Source organism: Rhinoraja longicauda, chromosome 4, assembly GCF_053455715.1.
Source record: "Rhinoraja longicauda isolate Sanriku21f chromosome 4, sRhiLon1.1, whole genome shotgun sequence".
In the NCBI taxonomy this organism is placed as follows: Eukaryota; Metazoa; Chordata; class Chondrichthyes; order Rajiformes; family Arhynchobatidae; genus Rhinoraja; species Rhinoraja longicauda.
In genome coordinates, this window is record NC_135956.1 from 89,282,923 (window position 1) to 89,302,113 (window position 19,191).

Below are 19,191 nucleotides of genomic sequence, written 5' to 3' on the forward strand. Positions count from 1 at the left end.
TACAGATGGTAAGCAACGGTTGAAAGCAACATGCTCTATAGCAACTAGGATCTGATCATACTGGTTTTACAAAGTGCTGGAGTAACACAGCGGGTCGGGCAGCATCTCTGGTCAATGTGGATAGATGACGTTTCAGGTTTTCAAACTGATTGTGGGGGGAAGGTGGTGTGCAGAGGAGAAATATAGGGAAAGCAGGGGTGGTGCAGCGGTGGAGCTGCTGCCTCACAGCGTCAGAGACCAGGGTTCAATCCCGACTATGGGTGCTGTCTGTACGGAGTTTGTACGTTCTCCCCGTGGGTTTTCTCCGAGATCTTCGGTTTCCTCCCGCACCCCAAAGACGTACAGGTTTGTAGGTTAATCGGCTTGGCATAAATGTAAAATGTCCCTCGTGTGTGTAGGGTAGTGTTAAAGTGCGGGGATCGCTGGGCGGTGTGGACTCGGTGGGCCATAAGGCCTGTATCCGCGCTGTATCCAGAACGGAGATGAGGAAAAACTTTTTCAGTTAGAGAGTTGTGAACCTGTGGAATTCTCTGCCCCAGAAGGCAATGGAGGCCAATTTTCTGAATGCATTCAAGAGAGAGCTAGATAGACCTCTTAAGGATAGCGGAGTCATGGGGTATGGGAACAAGGCAGGAACGGGGTACTGATTGAGAATGATCAGCCATGATCACATTGAATGGTGGTGCTGGCTCGAAGGGCCGAATGGCCTACTCCTGCACCTATTGTCTATTGAATAGTCTTCACCCTACTATACTCAACCAGTCGTAACTAAATTTATGGCAGCTCTTCTTCTATTGTCTATTTGTATGGTCTATTTCTAAACTAAACTAAAAACTAAACCTGAAATGTCACCTATCCATGTTCTCCAGGGATGCTGCCTGAACCGCTGAGTTACTCCAGCACTCTGTGAAATGTCACCTATCCATGTTCTCCACAGATGCTGCCTGACCCGCTGAGTTACTCCATCGCTCTGTGAAACGTCACCTATCCATGTTCTCCAGAGATGCTGCCTGACCCGCTCAGTTACTCCAGCACTCTATGAAACGTCACCTATCCATGTTCTCCACAGATGCTGCCTGACCCGCTGAGTTACTCCAGCACTCTGTGAAACGTCACCTATCCATGTTCTCCAGAGATGCTGCCTGACCCGCTGAGTTACTCCAGCACTTTGTGTCATTTTCTCTCGCAAGATAACAGATATTCCGGATAACTAAAAGCGTTTTGACTTGACACTAAAACCACATTCCCTGTTCATATCCTTGTATAACAGCGGCTTCACAAATTATACTGTGACTTTGCAAATGTTGCCTCACAGAAGTGTTTTATTCTTTGCGAACGACAATTTTTTTTAACTTAAAACCATTTATTGGCCACTATGCTATTTTCTTTTAACATAAAAGAAATGTAATTGTGCCTTTTATTTTGAAATATTGCAAAGGGGTTTGTTAAAAATAAAAATCACGAGTGTAGTAATATGCTGTAACATCCAAAAGACACAAAAGGCATTGAGTTTTAGATTTTTTTTTTGATTTAGAGATTCAGCGCGGAAACAGTCTCCTTCGGCCCACTGGGTCCGCGCCGCCCAGCGATCCCCGCACTATCCTACACACACTAGGGACAATTTTTACATTTGCCCAGCCAATTAACCTACATACCGGTACGTCTTTGGAGTGTTCAATTCTTGCTTACTTTGTCTCCTTTCTGAATTTGAGGTCCCATTACCTGAAGCTCTCCCAAACAGCACAAACCGAGGTACAGTAAAAAGCTTTTGTTGCGTGTTATTCCAGTCAGCGGAAAGGCCATACATGATTACAATCGAGCCATTTACATAAGGGAATAACGTTTAGCACAAGGTCAAGTCAGCAGAGTCCGATCAAGGATAGTCCGAGGGCCACCAATGAGGTAGATAGTAGTTCAGGACTGCTCCAGATTCAGGGACAGTTTCTTCCCAGCTGTTATCAGGCAACTGAACCATCCTACCACAACCAGAAAGCGGTCGTGAATGGCCGTGAATGGTCATGAATCTTCCCCAATGGCGACCCTCGGACCATCTTGGATCGGACATTACTGGCTTTACCTTGCACTAAACGTTTGTCCCTTATCATGTATCTAAACACTGCAAATGGCTCGATTGCAATCATGCTGACTGGATAGCACGCAACAAAAACTTTTCACTGTAAATCGGTGCACGTGACAATAAAATGAACTGAACTGAAAATAAAAAACACAAGTGCTGAAGGATCTCTGTGGGTCAGGCAGCATCTGTGAAGTGAACGGACAGACAGCATTTTAGGTTAAGATCCTTCAGAATGTCCTTACAAGTACTTTATTACATCTGCAGTGCTAAATAATGAGAACAAGTTGTACAGCCTTCCCTCAAGTACAGAAAATTATGAGATGATTAAACTCAAGATTTTTAAACGATTAAAAGATCATTGCTAGATAAAATGTTTTTTTTTTGGTGATAAAGAATAACAAAGAATGCAATTAAAATTAAAACTTAGCCACCACGGTGATATCAGAAACAACTTCTTTACTTAAAGGATAGTGAAAATCTTAAAAATCGTAAGGAAAACCTCTGAGACAAAGTCAACTCAAAGCTTCAGAACACACGACATGATTTTTTATTAGCAAGGCATACCAAGTAATTTGGAGCTACAGGTTGGAAAAAATCATGAGGAATAGATCGGGTGGATGCACAGAGTCTCTTGCCCAGAGTAGGGGAATCGATGACCAGAGGACGTGAAGGGAAAAATATTTAATAGGAATCTGAGGAGTGGTCAGATTATGGAACGAGCTGCCAGAGGAGGAAGTTGAGGCAGGGACTATCCCAACATTTAAGAAACAGTTAGACAGGTACATGGATAGGACAGGTTTGGAGGGATATGGACCAAACGCAGGCAGGTGGGACTAGTGTAAATGGGACACGTTGGACAAGTTGGGCCGAAGGGCCTGTTTCCACGTTGCATGACTCTATAGCAGGTAATTGAAGTTTTAAAAAAACAGATCAGTTGTAATCTATCCCAAATGGCAAAACAGGCTTGAATGGTTGAAAGGCCAACTTCTGTTTATATGGGCCAAAACAATGGCCAACATCAGCCTGGGAGAGGAAGGGGGAACATACTTCACATGACAGAAACAAGGAACACACCAGTGAAAAATGTGATCGTTGTTTGGAAAAGATGAAGTTTAAATTGAAAATTAATCAAGTTAAACTTGACGGAAGTGTCGCTAAATTTACATTCAGCGTTTCAAACAAGTTTCAGCAGTGAATCTGCAGTCTAGTCTGGATAATTTTGGAGGCACAACCCTCTTTATCCCATTACTGCTACTTTGTTCCATTTCAATTCTAGGGTTAGGACTAGCCCACCTCATTCCTTTTAGGCAATCAATCAAGATTGAGGATTGCGGAGATATGAGAAAAAATGCAGGGTGTATAGAAAGGAACAGCAGATGCTGGTTTATACCGGTGATAGTCACAGAGCGCTGGAGTAAATCAGTGGGTCAGGCAGCATCTCCGGAGAAAAAGGGTGGGTGACATAACAATTCTCCACAGCCTTCTGCGGCAATGAATTCCACAGATTCACCACCCACTGACTAAACATATTCCACCTCATCTCCTTCCTAAAGGAACGTCCTCGAAATCTGAGACTATGGCCTTTGGTCCTAGACTCTCCCACGAGTTTCTTGTTACAGAACTCAAAGTGGAGTGGGTGGCGCAGTGACACAGCAGCTAGGACAGCAGCCTCACAGCAGGTTGATCGCGACCAAGCGGGCTGCCTGTGTGGAGTTTGCACGTTCTCCCTGTGACAGTGCGGGCTTCTTCCGGGTGACAATAGACAATAGGTGCAGGAGGAGGCCATTCGGCCCTTCGAGCCAGCACCGCCATTCAATGTGATCATGGCTGATCATTCTCAATCAGTACCCCGTTCCTGCCTTCTCCCCTTACCCACTGACTCCGCTATCCTTAAGAGCTCTATCTAGCTCTCTTTTGAATGCATTCAGAGAATTGGCCTCCACTGCCTTCTGAGGCAGAGAATTCCACAGATTCACAACTCTCTGACTAAAAAAGTTTTTCCTCATCTCAGTTCTTAATGGCCTACCCCTTATTCTTAAACTGTGGCCCCTGGTTCTGCACTCCCCCAACATTGGGAACATGTTTGCTGCCTCTAACGTGTCCAATCCCTTAATAATCTTAACCGTTTCGATAAGATCTCCTCTCATCCTTCTAAATTCCAGTGTATACAAGCTTAGTCGCTCCAGCCTTTCAACATATGATAGTCCCGCCATTCCGGGAATTAACCTAGTAAACCTACGCTGCACGCCCTCAATAGCAAGAATATCCTTCCTCAAATTTGGAGACCAAAACTGCACACAGTACTCCAGGTGCGGTCTCACTAGGGCCCTGTACAACTGCAGAAGGACCTCTTTGCTTCTATACTCAACTCCTCTTGTTATGAAGGCCAACATTCCATTGGCTTTCTTCACTGCCTGCTGTACCTGCATGCTTACCAGGGTGCTCTGGTTTCCCCCACATCCCAAACACGCGCACGTTTGTTGGTTAATTGGTCACCGTAAGTTTCCTCTCGGGAGTAGAGTGATGAGAAAGTGGGATAATATGGAATTGGCGCGAACTGGTAATCTTCATCTCTTCCCCTAAAATAGTCAAAAGATGAAAATTCTTCTCTGTCTGGCTCAGTTTCTGATTTTTTTCGAAAGCGTGGGTCTTGTAAGCTTTCTATGCTACAAGGTCTGGATAGAGTGGATGTGGAGAGGATGTTTCCACTAGTGGGAGAGTCTGGGACCAGAGGTCGTAGCCTCAGAATTAAAAGACGTTCCCTTTGGAAGATGAGGAGGAATTTCTTTAGTCAGAGGGTGGTGAATCTGTGGAATTCATTGCCACATAAGGCTGTGGAGGCCAAGTCAATGGATATTTTTAAGGCAGAGATAGATAGTTTCCTGATTAATATGGGTGTCAGTGTTTATGGGGGAGAAGGCAGGGGAATGGGGTTAGGAGGGAGAGATAGATCAGCGGAGATTGAATGGCGGAGTAGACTCGATGGGCCGAATGACCCGATACTGCTCCTATCACTAATAAAAAGTGTCGTATAAACGCTCATCTATTCAGATACATCATGATGGAAGAAGGAAATTAGGTGAGCCAGAGATATGGAGCTGATGGTGTGAACAGAATCATAAAGCACAAGACTGACAACTTTGGCAATGGGAACTTATCTGGCATGGGTTATAGACAATAGGTGCAGGCGTAGGCCCTTCGAGCCTGCACCACCATTCAATGTGATCATGGCTGATCATTCTCAATCAGTACCCCGTTCCTGCCTTCTCCCCATACCCCCTGACCCCGCTATCCTTAAGAGCTCTATCTAGCTCTCTCTTGAATGCATTCAGAGAATTGGCTTCCACTGCCTTCTGAGGCAGAGAATTCCACAGATTTACAACTCTCTGAGTCAAAAGGTTTTTCCTCATCTCCGTTCTAAATGGCCTACCCCTTATTCTTAAACTGTGGCCTCTGGTTCTGGACTCCCCCAACATTGGGAACATGTTTCCTGCCTCTAACATGTCCAATCCCTTAATAATCTTATATGTTTTGATAAGATCCCCTCTCATCCTTCTAAATTCCGGTGCATACAAGCCTAGTCGCCTAGTTGCAGCTAAATGTAATCAATGATTTCGTGGACAAAATATACATTGGAAGAATTTGCTCAAGTTTCAAAGTAAAACATTAGATTTGAATTCACCTCTGATGCAGTTAGCATTGATAAGATCTCTAAATTATATTGATTTAGTAGTACTGATTTTAGATGATCAGCCATGATCATATTGAAATGGCGGTGCTGGCTCAAAGGGCCAAATGGCCTACTCCTGCACCTATTTTTCTATATTTCTATAGTACAATAGACAAGAGGTGCAGGAGTAGGCCATTCAGCCCTTCGCACAGCACCACCATTCAATATGATCATGGCTGATCATCCACAATCAGTACCCCGTTCCTGCCTTCTCCCCATATCCCTTGATGGAGATCTATCTAACTCTCTCTTGAAAGCATCCAGAGAATTGACCTCCACTGGCTTTTGAGGCAGAGAATTCCACAGATTTACAACTCTCTGGGTGAAAATGTTTTTCCTCATCTCCATTCTAAATGGCCTACCCCTTATTCTTAAACTGTGGCCACTGGTTCTGGACTCCACCAACATCGGGAACATGTTTCCTGCCTCTAGCGTGTCCAATCCCTTAATAATCTTATATGTTTCAATAAGATCCCCTCTCATCCTTCTAAATTCCAGTGTATACGAGCCCAGTCGCTCCAGTCTTTCAACGTACGACAGTCCCGCCATCCCGGGAATTGACCTCGCGAACCTATATTTCTATATTTTCTTGCATTCCACCATAACCTGTTGGGAAAGACGGCAGGGGATCAGAATTTCCTCCACAGGTTCAATGGAAGCAAATTTAATAAAACTGTGTCCAACAACCAATTTTACATCATGCAACAGAGAACAACTTTCTTTGCACATCACCCCTATATTTGCTCAAAGCTACGACTGTCATTGGTTTCCCACCACAGTTTGTACACGGTATGAGTTGTTATACGCTGATTCGTGATAGGTGCAGAATTAGGTCATTCGGCCCATCAAGTCCATTCCGCCATTCAATCATGACTGATCTATCTCTCCCTCCTAACCCCGTTCTGCTGCCTTCTCTCCATAGCATAGCCCCTGACACCCGTACTGATCAAGAATCTATCTATCTCTGCCGTAAAAATATCCACTGACTTGGCCTCCACAGCCTAGTGTGGCAAAGAATTCCACAGACTGCCTCAGAAGGCAGTGGAGGACAATTCTCTGAATGCATTCAAGAGAGAGCTAGATAGAGCTCTTAAGGATAGCGGAGTCAGGGGGTACGGGGAGAAGGCAGGAACGGGGTACTGATTGAGAATGATCAGCCATGATCACATTGAATGGCGGTGCTGGCTCGAAGGGCCGAATGGCCTCCTCCTGCCCCTATTGTCTATTCACCACCCACTGACCAAAGAAATTCCTCTTCATCTCCTTCCTAAAGGAACGTCCTTTAATTCTGAGGCCGTGACTTCTGGTCGTAGACTCTCCCACTAGTGGGAATGCCCTCTCCACTCTATCCGGGCCTGGAGATATTGCATGCTCAACTACCGAGGTCTCAGATTTGCCAGGAACAGACGGAAAATTCCCAGGGAAGGATCTATGTCTTTCCAAAACGCTGCAGTGCCGGAACTCCGGTGTCATCTGTCAGTACGAATCACAACTGATACACCTCCAGTTTCCTAGCTTTGCCTGTTTAACGACATCAGTAATGGATCCAGTCTGAACAAGGGTCACGACCAGAAACGTCACCCATTCCTTCTCTCCCGAAATGCTGCATGACCCGCTGAATTACTCCAACATTGTGTGTCTACCTTCGATTTTAACCAGCATCTGCAGTTTTTTCCCCACCCAAAAGCTTTGTGTTAAGTAGGTTTTGTACATTTTCAGTTAGTTTTGCTTCCATTTGTTTGTTTTTTATGTGTACATATGTGTACGCGCACGTGTACGCGCACGTGTGTGTGTATATATACACATATACATATATATATAGATATATATATATACACATATATGTGTGTGCATGTGTATAAAAACTCTTGTGTTTGTGTAAATATACACAAACATATACACACGTGTGTGTGTGTGTGTATAGAAACATAGAAAATAGGTGCAGGAGTAGGTCATTCGACCCTTCGAGCCTGCACCGCCATTCAATATGATCATGGCTGATCATCCAACTCAGTATCCCGTACCTGCCTTCTCTCCATACCCCCTGATCCCTTTAGCCACAAGGGCCACATCTAACTCTCTCTTAAATATAGCCAATGAACTGGCCTCAACTACCTTCTGTGGCAGAGAATTCCACAGATTCACCACTCTTTGTGTGAAAAAAAACGTTCTCATCTCGGTCCTAAAATACTTCCCCCTTATCCTTAAACTGTGACCCCTTGTTCTGGACTTCCCCAACATCGGGAACAATCTTCCTGCATCTAGCCTGTCCAACCCCTTAAGAATTTTGTAAGTTTCTATAAGATCCCCCCTCAATCTTCTAAATTCCAGCGAGTACAAGCCGAGTCTATCCAGTCTTTCTTCATGGGCGGCACGGTAGCGCAGCGGTAGAGTTGCTGCTTTACAGCGAATGCAGCGCCGGAGACTCAGGTTCGATCCTGACTACGGGTGCTGCACTGTAAGGAGTTTGTACGTTCTCCCCGTGACCTACGTGGGTTTTCTCCGAGATCTTCGGTTTCCTCCCACACTCCAAAGACGTACAGGTATGTAGGTTAATTGGCTGGGTAAATGTAGAAATTGTCCCTAGTGGGTGTAGGATAGTGTTAATGTACGGGGATCGCTGGGCGGCACGGACTTGGAGGGCCGAAAAGGCCTGTTTCCGGCTGTAGATATATGATATGATATGAAAGTCCTGCCTTCCCAGGAATCAATCTGGTATATATATACACACACACACTGAACTTTTTAATCTCGTTTATTATATTTTTTACAGTGTACTATGTTTACACATTCTGTTGTGCAGCTGCAAGTAAGAATTTCATTGTTCCATCTGGGACATATGACAATAAAACACTCTTGACTATTTTTACAAGTCATCAATCAGAAATTCCAAATTAATTCTAAATACTCAAAGAGTATTTTATCGTAAATCCGCATGCTCTTTCATGTCAGATGAAAACTGTGTTCTTTACGGCGTCTGAACTCAGCGCAGCAAAGCCGCAGCAACAACTTCCTCTTTCAGCCACAGTCCAGAATCAACCTTATCGCGCACAGAGCAGCAGCAATACAATAACAGTTTCCTTTTCGCCCACGCTCCAGGGAGGAGATATCAACCGAATTAGCAAACTGGGTATGTATGGCAAGGAACTGCAGATGCTGGTTCACACCGAAGATAGACACAAAATGCTGGAGTAACTCAGCGGGATGGGCAGCATCTCTGGATAGAAGAGGCGAAGAAGGGTCTCGAATCGAAACGTTACCTATTCCTTCTCTCCAGAGGTGCTGCCTGCCCCGCTGAGTTACTCCAGCATTTCGTGTCTATCTTTGAACCAGCACATAGTTGGCTTGCTTCGTTCAGTAACGCTCTCAGTCCACCAACGCTGGTGTGGCATAAAGGTTTCTGCAAAAACAAATCCTGAGGCTTATGAAGCTGGCTAAGTTCATAAGTGATAAGAGCAGAATTAGGCCATTCGGCCCCTCACATCTACCACGTCATTCAATCATGGCTGATCTATCTTTCCGTCTCAACTCCATTCTCCTGCCTTCTCCCCATAACCCCTGACACCCGTACTAATCAAGAACCGATCTAAGTCCGCCTTAAAAATATCCATTGACTTGGCCTCCACAGCCTTCTGTGGCAATGAATTCCACAGATTCACCACCCTCTGACCAAAGAAATTCCCCCTCATCTAATTCCAAAACGGACATCCTTTTATTCTGAGGCTGTGACTGGTCCCACTAGTGGAAATATCTTCTCCATATCCACTCCATCCAGGCCTTTCACGAGTACAGGCCCAGTGCTGTCAAACGCTCATCATGTGTTAACCCAATCGTACCCGACTGTGCAGCCCTGAGGAGGGAATGTTGTACAGGTGCTCCCTGGCTCACGATGCTTCGACTTGCGATCGTTCGACCTTGCGATGGTGGACATGGCAGCAACCCGTGGCGAGCCACAGCTCGCTTCCGTAGCCACGTGATCGCGTGCAATTCAATGCATTTTGACTTACAATACTTTCGGTTTCCGATGGGTTTCTCAGAACGGAACCCCATCGGAAGCAGAGGAGCACCTGTATTTCCAGGGCTGGTAGCTTACATAGAAAATAGGTGCAGGAGTAGGCCATTCGGCCCTTCGAGCCTGCACCGCCATTCAATATGATCATGGCTGATCATCCAACTCAGTATCCCGTACCTGCCTTCTCTCCATACCCCCTGATCCCTTTAGCCACAAGGGCCACATCTAACTCCCTCTTAAATATAGCCAATGAATTGGCCTCAACTACCTTCTGTGGCAGGGAATTCCACAGATTCACCACTCTCTGTGTGAAAAAAAACTTTCTCATCTCGGTCCTAAAAGACTTCCCCCTTATCCTTAAACTGTGACCCCTTGTTCTGGACTTCCCCAACATCGGGAACAATCTTCCTGCATCTAGCCTGTCCAACCCCTTAAGAATTTTGTAAGTTTCTATAAGATCCCCCCTCAATCTTCTAAATTCCAGCGAGTACAATCTTCTAAATTCCAGCGAGTTACAAATGCTGAGCACAGTCATTGAAGGGAATAAAACGTGCAGCACAGGAACAGACCCTTCAAATCACAATGTCTGTGCCGTACGTGATGCCAAAACCAACTCTAGATTTCTACATCACTGGAATCTTTTCTGGGGCAGGGGTGACCTGTACAAAAAGGGACGGGTTGCACCTTAATTGGAAGGGGACTGACATTCATATATATACAGCCGGAAACAGGCCTTTTCGGCCCACCAAGTCCGTGCTGCCCAGCGATCCCCGTACATTAACACTATCCTACACCCACTAGGGACAATTTTTACATTTACCCAGCCAATTAACCTACATACCTGTACGTCTTTGGAGTGTGGGAGGAAACCGAAGATCTCGGAGAAAACCCACGCAGGTCACGGGGAGAACGTACAAACTCCTTACAGTGCAGCACCCGTAGTCAGGATCGAACCTGAGTCTCCGGCGCTGCATTCGCTGTAAAGCAGCAACTCTACCGCTGCGCTACCGTGCGGGTTTGCAGGCGGGTTTGCTAGTGTTTGCTAGTGTTACACGGGAGGGTTAAAACTAAAATGGGGGGGGGGGGGGTGGAGTCAACAACATGGAAGCGTATCCGTGCAGCTAATGGGAAAGAGAGCGTAGGAAAGGTCACGTTTAAACTAACAGGGCAGGGAGATGGGACCCGATGCAAGGAGACAGGGGGGCCATAACAGGACAGAAGCAAAAGGTAGAAGGGAGATTAAAAAAACTAACCTGAAAGCTTTGAGCCTTAACGCGAGGAGCATTCGAAATAAGGTGGATGAATTGAATGCACAGATAGTAGTTAAGGGATATGATATAATTGGAATTACGGAGTCATGGCTTCAGGGTGACCAAGGCTGGGAGCTAAACGTGCTGGAGTATTCGATATTCAGGAAGGATAGATAGAAAAGAAGAGGAGGTGGGGTGGCATTGCTGGTTAAAGAGGAGATTCATGCAATAGCAAGGAGAGACATTAGCCTGGATGCTGTAGAATCGGTATGGGTACAACTGCGAAATAGCCAAGGGCAGAAAACACTTGGAGTTATATACAGACCAGCAAACAGCAGTAAGGAGGCTGGGGATAGCATCAAGCAGGGATAGCATCAAGCAGGAAATTAGGGATGCGTGTAGCAAAGGAACAGTGGTTATCATGGGTGACTTTAATACAAGCAATCTCCCAGATGTTCTAGTGGCCAGAGATCCTAGGGTGACGGAGGAACTGAAGGAAATCCACATTAGGCAGGAAATGGTGTTGGGTAGACTGATGGGACTGAAGGCTGATAAATCCCCAGGGCCTGATGGTCTGCATCCCAGAGTACTTAAGGAGGAGGCGCAAGAAATTGTGGACGCATTGGTGATCATTTTCCAATGTTCTATAGATTCAGGATCAGTTCCTGTGGATTGGAGGGTAGCTAATGTTGTCCCACTTTTTAAGAAAGGAGGGAGAGAGAAAACGGGAAATTATAGACCAGTTAGTCTGACATCAGTGGTGGAGAAGATGCTGGAGTCAATTATAAAAGACAAAATTGTGGAGCATTTGGATAGCAGTAACAGGATCGTTCCGAGTCAGCATGGATTTACGAAGGGGAAATCATGCTTGACTAATCTTCTGGAATTTTTTGAGGATGCAACTTGGAAAATTGACAGGGAAGAGCCGGTGGATGTGGTGTACCTCGACTTTCAGAAAGCCTTCGACAAGGTCCCACATAGGAGATTAGTGGGTAAAATTAGAGCACATGGTATTGGAGGTAGGGTACTGACATGGATAGAAAATTGGTTGACAGACAGAAAGCAAAGAGTGGGGATAAATGGGTCCCTTTCAGAATGGCAGGCAGTAACTAGTGGGGTACTGCAAGGCTCAGTGCTGGGACCGTAGCTATTTACAATATACATTAATCCTGACAGATTACCAAAATCTGACAGATCCTGACAGATTACCAAAAGCAAGCGGGAGATAGAGGAATAGAGATCCTGACAGATTACCAAAAGCAAGCGGGAGATAGAGGAAAAGAGATCCTGACAGATTACTGAAAGATGCCAAAGCAACACGGTTGTCTTCGTGGGTGATTTTAACTTTCCCAATATGGACTGTGACTTGATCATGATTACACAGGGCAGAATTTGTGAGGTGGGTCCAAGAGAGTTTATTGAAACAGTATGGTATAGTCCAACCCGATATCGGAATATAGTGGATGTTGTGTTGGGAAATCTGCCTGGCCAGATGACGACTAGAGAGCATAGCTTTGTGTCTGAAGAAGGGTCTCGACCCGAAACATCACCCATTCCTTCTCTCCAGAGTTGCTGCCTGTACCGCTGAGTTATTCCAGCTTTTTGTGTCTATCTTCGGCATAGCTTTAAGGTGAGCTTCACATCTGTGGTAGGGAAGCTATTGGAATGGATTCTTTGGGATAGGATTGACTTCCATTTGGAAGAGAGTGTGAGTGGGCGGATACATGGCAGATGCAGTTTAATGTGGATAAGTGTGAGGTTATCCACTTTGGTGGTAAGAATAGGAAGGCAGAGTATTTCCTGAATGCTGTCAAGTTAGGAACAGGGGACGTACAACGAGATCTGGGTGTCCTAATGCATCAGTCACTGAAAGGAAGCATGCAGGTACAGCAGGCAGTGAAGAAAGCCAATGGAATGTTGGCCTTCATAACAAGAGTTGAGTATAGGAGCAAAGAGGTCCTTCTGCAGTTGGACAGGGCCCTAGTGAGACCGCACCTGGAGTACTGTGTGCAGTTTTGGTCTCCAAATTTGAGGAAGGATATTCTTGCTATTGAGAGCGTGCAGCGTAGGTTTACTAGGTTAATTCCCGGAATGGCGGGACTGTCATATGTTGAAAGACTGGAGCGACTAGGCTTGTATACACTGAAATTTAGAAGGATGAGAGGAGATCTTATCGAAACGTATAAGATTATTAAGGGGTTGGACATGTTAGAGGCAGGAAACATGTTCCCAATGTTGGGGGAGTCCAGAACAAGGGGCCACAGTTTAAGAATAAACCTTTTCAGTCAGAGAGTTGTGAATCTGTGGAATTCTCTGCCTCAGAAGGCAGTGGAGGCCAATTCTCTGAATGCGTTCAAGAGAGAGCTAGATAGAGCTCTTAAGGATAGCGGAGTCAGGGGGTATGGGGAGAAGGCAGGAACGGGGAACTGATTGAGAATGATCAGCCATGATCACATTGAATGGCGGTGCTGGCTCGAAGGGCTGAATGGCCTCCTCCTGCACCTATTGTCTATTGTCTATAGAATGGGTTAATTAAGAACAGTCATCAGGATTTGGTCTTGTCTAACTTGATCGAGATTTTTGAGGAGGTGACAAAGCTTAATTGATGGTGGATATTGTGTTTTAGTAAGGCATTTAATAAATTTCCCCATGGTGGACTGATCCAGAAGATTAAGATGCACGGGATGAACAGTGACGTGGTCGTAGGGATTCAGAACTTCCTTACTGATAGAAGACAGAGAGTTGTAGTAAAGAGACAATATTCAGGCTTGAGGCCTGTGACCAGTGGAGTTCCGCAGGGATCTATGCTATTTGTGATATAGATAAATGACTTTGACGTAAATATAAGATACACACAAAATGCTGGAGTAACTCAGTGGGTCAGGCAGCATCTCTGGAGAAAAGGAATGGGTGACGTTTCGGGTCGAGACCCTTCTTCAGACTCCAGCATCTTCAGTTCAAACCAGCATCTGCAGTTCTTTCCTACACTTGATATAAATATAGACGGGTTGGTTAGTAAATGTGCAGATGACACCAAGGGTGCTGGGGTTACAGACCGTAAATAAGGCTGTCAAAACTACACAGAGAAGTGGCAGGTGGAGTTTCATCTGAGCGAGTGTGAGCTGAGGTGTGGGAGGTGTAAGGGGAAAATTTACAATGAATGGCATGACCCTTAACAGCATTGATGTACAGAGGGATCTTGAGGTCCCCATTCACCCATCCCACTCCCATCAGTCTCCCCTCACTCCCTTCTGGAACAGAATCAAGGGGATACGGGGAGATAGCAGGAACGGGGTACTGATTGTGAATGATCAGCCATGATCACATTGAATGGCGGTGCTGGCTCGATGGGCTGAATGGCCTCCTCCTGCACCTATTGTCTATGTTTCCCAATCCCCCCCCCCCCCCCCCCCCGTCCCCTCCATTCCCACTTCCTCCCTCACTCTTCACACCCCCATTTCATTCCTCCCTCACTCCGTCCCCCTCACTCTCCATCATTCCCTCCCTCAACTCCCCCCTCGCCCGGGGGCGCTCCCTCACCTGTACCCGGGGGCGCTCCCTCAGTGCCCGGGGGCGCTCCCTCACCTGTACCCGGCGCTCCCTCACCTGTACCCAGCGCTCCCTCACCTGTACCCGGCGCTCCCTCACCTGTACCCGGCGCTCCCTCAGTGCCCGGGGGCGCTCCCTCACCTGTACCCGGCGCTCCCTCACCTGTACCCTCAGTGCCCGGGGGCGCTCCCTCACCTGTACCCGGCGCTCCCTCACCTGTACCCTCAGTGCCCGGGGGCGCTCCCTCACCTGTACCCGGGGGCGCTCCCTCACCTGTACCCGGCGCTCCCTCACCTGTACCCGGCGCTCCCTCACCTGTACCCTCAGTGCCCGGGGGCGCTCCCTCACCTGTACCCGGCGCTCCCTCACCTGTACCCGGCGCTCCCTCACCTGTACCCTCAGTGCCCGGGGGCGCTCCCTCACCTGTACCCGGCGCTCCCTCACCTGTACCCTCAGTGCCCGGGGGCGCTCCCTCACCTGTACCCGGCGCTCCCTCACCTGTACCCGGCGCTCCCTCACCTGTACCCTCAGTGCCCGGGGGCGCTCCCTCACCTGTACCCGGGGGCGTTCCCTCATCTGTACCCGGCGCTCCCTCACCTGTACCCGGCGCTCCCTCAGTGCCCTGAGGCGCTCCCTCCTGTGCAGCGCCTCCTCCTGCAGCCGCGCCGCCCGCTCCGCCATCTTCCCGCCGGCCCCGCCTACACGGACTACAACTCCCGGCGGCCCCCGCTCCGCCATCTCCCCGGCGGCCCCGCCAGCGTTGACTACAACTTCCGCCTGCCTCCCTCTAGCGCGGACTACAACTCCCGGCGGCCCCCGCGCCGCCCGCTCCGCCATCTCCCCGGCGGCCCCGCCAGCGTTGACTACAACTTCCGCCTGCCTCCCTCTAGCGCGGACTACAACTCCCGGCGGCCCCCGCGCCAGGGCGCGCAGCCGATCCTGGCGCGGCCGAGCGGCGATCACCGAGCGCATCGATCCACCCAATCTTGTCCCAATTAGTGGCAACAGCACAGGAAGGCTTGAAGGAGAGGGACCATGCGCTGTCTTGGTTTCTTGGTCCTCCAAAATATTCCAGATGGAATTTAAACTGGAGGTGGCGGAGTGTGGACTTAAGCGAGAAGGGCTTCTTGGAGAAGAAGAGCTGCCTTAAATGTAGTTGTTTATTCACAAAATGCTGGAGTAACTCAGCAGGTCAGGCAGCATCTCAGGAGAGAAGGAATGGGTTGTGTCTGGTTGAGTAACTATAGTAGGGTGAAGACTATTCAATAGACAATAGACAATAGGTGCAGGAGGAGGCCATTCGGCCCTTCGAGCCAGCACCGCCATTCAATGTGATCATGGCTGATCATTCTCAATCAGTACCCCGTTCCTGCCTTCTCCCCATACCCCTTGACTCCGCTATCCTTAAGAGCTCTATCTAGCTCTCTCTTGAATGCATTCAGAGAATTGGCCTCCACTGCCTTCTGAGGCAGAGAATTCCACAGATTCACAACTCTCTGACTGAAAAGGTTTTTCCTCATCTCCGTCCTAAATGGCCTACCCCTTATTCTTAAACTGTGGCCCCTGGTTCTGGACTCCCCCGACATTGGGAACATGTTTCCTGCCTCTAACGTGTCTAATTCCTTAATAATCTTATATGTTTCGATAGATCCCCTCTCAGCCTTCTAAATTGCAGTGTACACAAGCCTATTCCAAATGGAATTTAAACTGGAGGTGGCGGTGTGGACTTTAGCAAGAAGGGCTACTTGGAGAAGAAGAGCTTAAATGTAGTTGCGTCTGGTTGAGTAACTATAGTAGGGTGAAGACTATTCCATGCTTTAATTGTGCGAGGGAAGAATTAATTGCTGTACACATCTGTCTTGGTAGCTGGTATCTCAAATTGAATCGAATGCCCTCGTCCACTCCTGATAGGTTTGGGTTTGCCCACGGGTAACCTGGGACATAGATAGATAGATAGATAGATAGATAGATAGATAGATAGATAGATAGATAGATAGATAGATAGATAGATAGATAGATAGATAGATAGATAGATAGATAGATAGATAGATAGATAGATAGATAGATAGATAGATAGATAGACAGACAGAGACAGACAGAGACAGAGACAGACAGAGACAGACAGACAGACAGACAGACAGACAGACAGACAGACAGACAGACAGACAGACAGACAGACAGACAGACAGACAGAGTACAACAGTGTACTGTATATAAACAATTGTTCCAACACCGAAAAGCCAAGAAAGGCTTAAGAACACAAGAGAGTCACCCCAAGCTCATTGATTCACCCATTGTAGATGCAGAGTCCGCGAGCAGCTCAGGTTGGAGTGATTCACGCCGTGTTGTCAAGAGTGTTTCATTGTCATATGTTCCAGGTAGAACGATGACATTCGTACTTGCAGCGGGACTAACAGAATACTGGACGTAAACAATAGTTGCAGCACTGGCAGAGCCAACAAAGGCTTGAAACACAAGAGTATCATCCCTGAGCACATCAATCCACCCAAAGTAGACACAACATGCTGGAGTAACTCAGCTTGCCGTCACTTGCCCACTTCCCCAAAGCCAAGAAATGCTTAAAAACACAAGGGTGGTGAATCTGTGGAACTCTTTGCCACAGGAGGCTGTGGAGGCCGAGTCAGTGGATATTTTTAAGGCAGAGATATATAGATTCTTGATTAATATGGGTGTCAGGGGTTTTGGGGAGAAGGCAGGAGAATGGGGTTAGGAGGGAAAGATAGATCCTCCCACACTCCAAAGACATGCAGGTTTGTAGGTTAATTGACTTGGTATAAGTGTAAATTGTCCCTAATGTGTGTAGGATAGCGTTAGTGTTCAAAGGAGAGTTAGATAGAGTTTTTAGGGCTAGCGGAATCAAGGGATATGGGGAGAAGGCAGGAACGGGGTACTGATTGTTGATCAGCCATGATCACATTGAATGGCGGTGCTGGCTCGAAGGGCCGAATGGCCTCCCCCTGCACCCATTGTCTATATATCTATGCTCGGGGATCACTGGTCAGTGTGGACTTGGTGGGCCGAAGGGCCAGTTTACGCGCTGTATCTCGAAGCTAAACGAAACAAGACAGGTGGTACAGTATTTATGAACTTTAAGCTCCCAGCCATCTCCATATCAGCACCTTCGTTGCAGATTGAGGCACAATAAGTTCAATATAGTCAACAAAATCAGATAACATCGGTGGAGCCGGAAAAAGAGTTAATGTGTAGAAATTAACTGAAGTCTGAAGTAGGGTCTCGACCCGAAACGTCACTCCAGAGATGCTGCCTGTCCCGCTGAGTTACTCCAGCATTTTGTGTCTATCTTCGAAAAAGAGCTAATGTTCAGTTTCAATGACCTTTCACCGAATGTTGGTCTTGTGGCTGCAGAGCTGGGGTGGGTTTTGGAATTGATGTGCTTACTCAGGTACTTTGATGCGAAAACAGCACGGATGGAAAATGAGTAATGTTTCACATTTGCCACAGACCCGCTCCGCAAAAGCATGGGTGTAAATGAGAGCAAACTGCACTGTCACTTCAAAGGCAAGCACACCCACAATTCAAAGCATTTCCTGGGCGTCAGCGTACATTCTGCCATCCCAATGTGTACAATGCCCATGTTCCGCTTCCACCTTTCCAGCCAAAGGGAGCTTCTGTGTACTTACAGCGGATATACATTAATGACTTGGATGAAGGGATTAAAAGTACCTTTAGCAAATTTGCAGATGATACAAAGCTGGGTGGTAGTGTGAACTGTGAGGAAGATGCTATGAGGTTGCAGGGTGACTTGGACAGGTTGTGTAAGTGGGCGGATGCATGGCAGATGCTGTTTAATGTGGATAAGTGTGAGGTTATCCACTTTGGTGGTAAGAATAGGAAGGCAGAGTATTATCTGAATGGTGTCAAGTTAGGAACAAGGGACGTACAACGAGATCTGGGTGTCCTAGTGCATCAGTCACTGAAAGGAAGCATGCAGGTACAGCAGGCAGTGAAGAAAGCCAATGGAATGTTCGCCTTCATAACAAGAGGAGTTGAGTATAGGAGCAAAGAGGTCCTTCTGCAGTTGTACAGGGCCCTAGTGAGACCGCACCTGGAGTACTGTGTGCAGTTTTGGTCTCCAAATTTGAGGAAGGATATTCTTGCTATTGAGGGCATGCAGCGAAGGTTTACTAGGTTAATTCCCGGAATGGCGGGACTGTCATATATTGAAAGACTGGAGCGACTAGGCTAGTGTACACTGGAATTTAGAAGGATGAGAGGAGATCTTATCGAAACGTATAAGATCATTAAGGGGTTGGACACATTAGAGGCAGGAAACATGTTCCCAATGTTGGGGGAGTCCAGAACAAAGGGCCACAGTTTAAGAATAAGGGGTAGGCCATTTAGAACTGAGATGACGAAAAACTGTTTCAGTCAGAGAGTTGTGAATCTGTGGAATTCTCTGCCTCAGAAGGCAGTGGAGGCCAATTCTCTGAATGCATTCATGAGAGAGCTGGATAGAGCTCTTAAGGATAGCAGAGTCAGTGGGTATGGGGAGAAGGCAGGAACGGGGTACTGATTGAGAATGATCAGCCAT

The 19,191-nt window shown here is 47.1% G+C and overlaps 1 protein-coding gene across 1 annotated transcript in view; it reads right to left on the bottom strand.

Moving 5' to 3' along the window:
* ccdc12 (coiled-coil domain containing 12) overlaps nt 1-15,311 on the bottom strand; it is a 52,765-nt gene extending 37,454 nt beyond the window's left edge. The window contains exon 1 of the mRNA XM_078398742.1: nt 15,216-15,311. Within this exon, the coding sequence (XP_078254868.1) occupies nt 15,216-15,299 (84 nt within the window). The 5' untranslated portion in view covers nt 15,300-15,311. The remainder of the gene's footprint in view (nt 1-15,215) is intronic.
* Between the last annotated feature and the right edge of the window lie 3,880 nt (nt 15,312-19,191).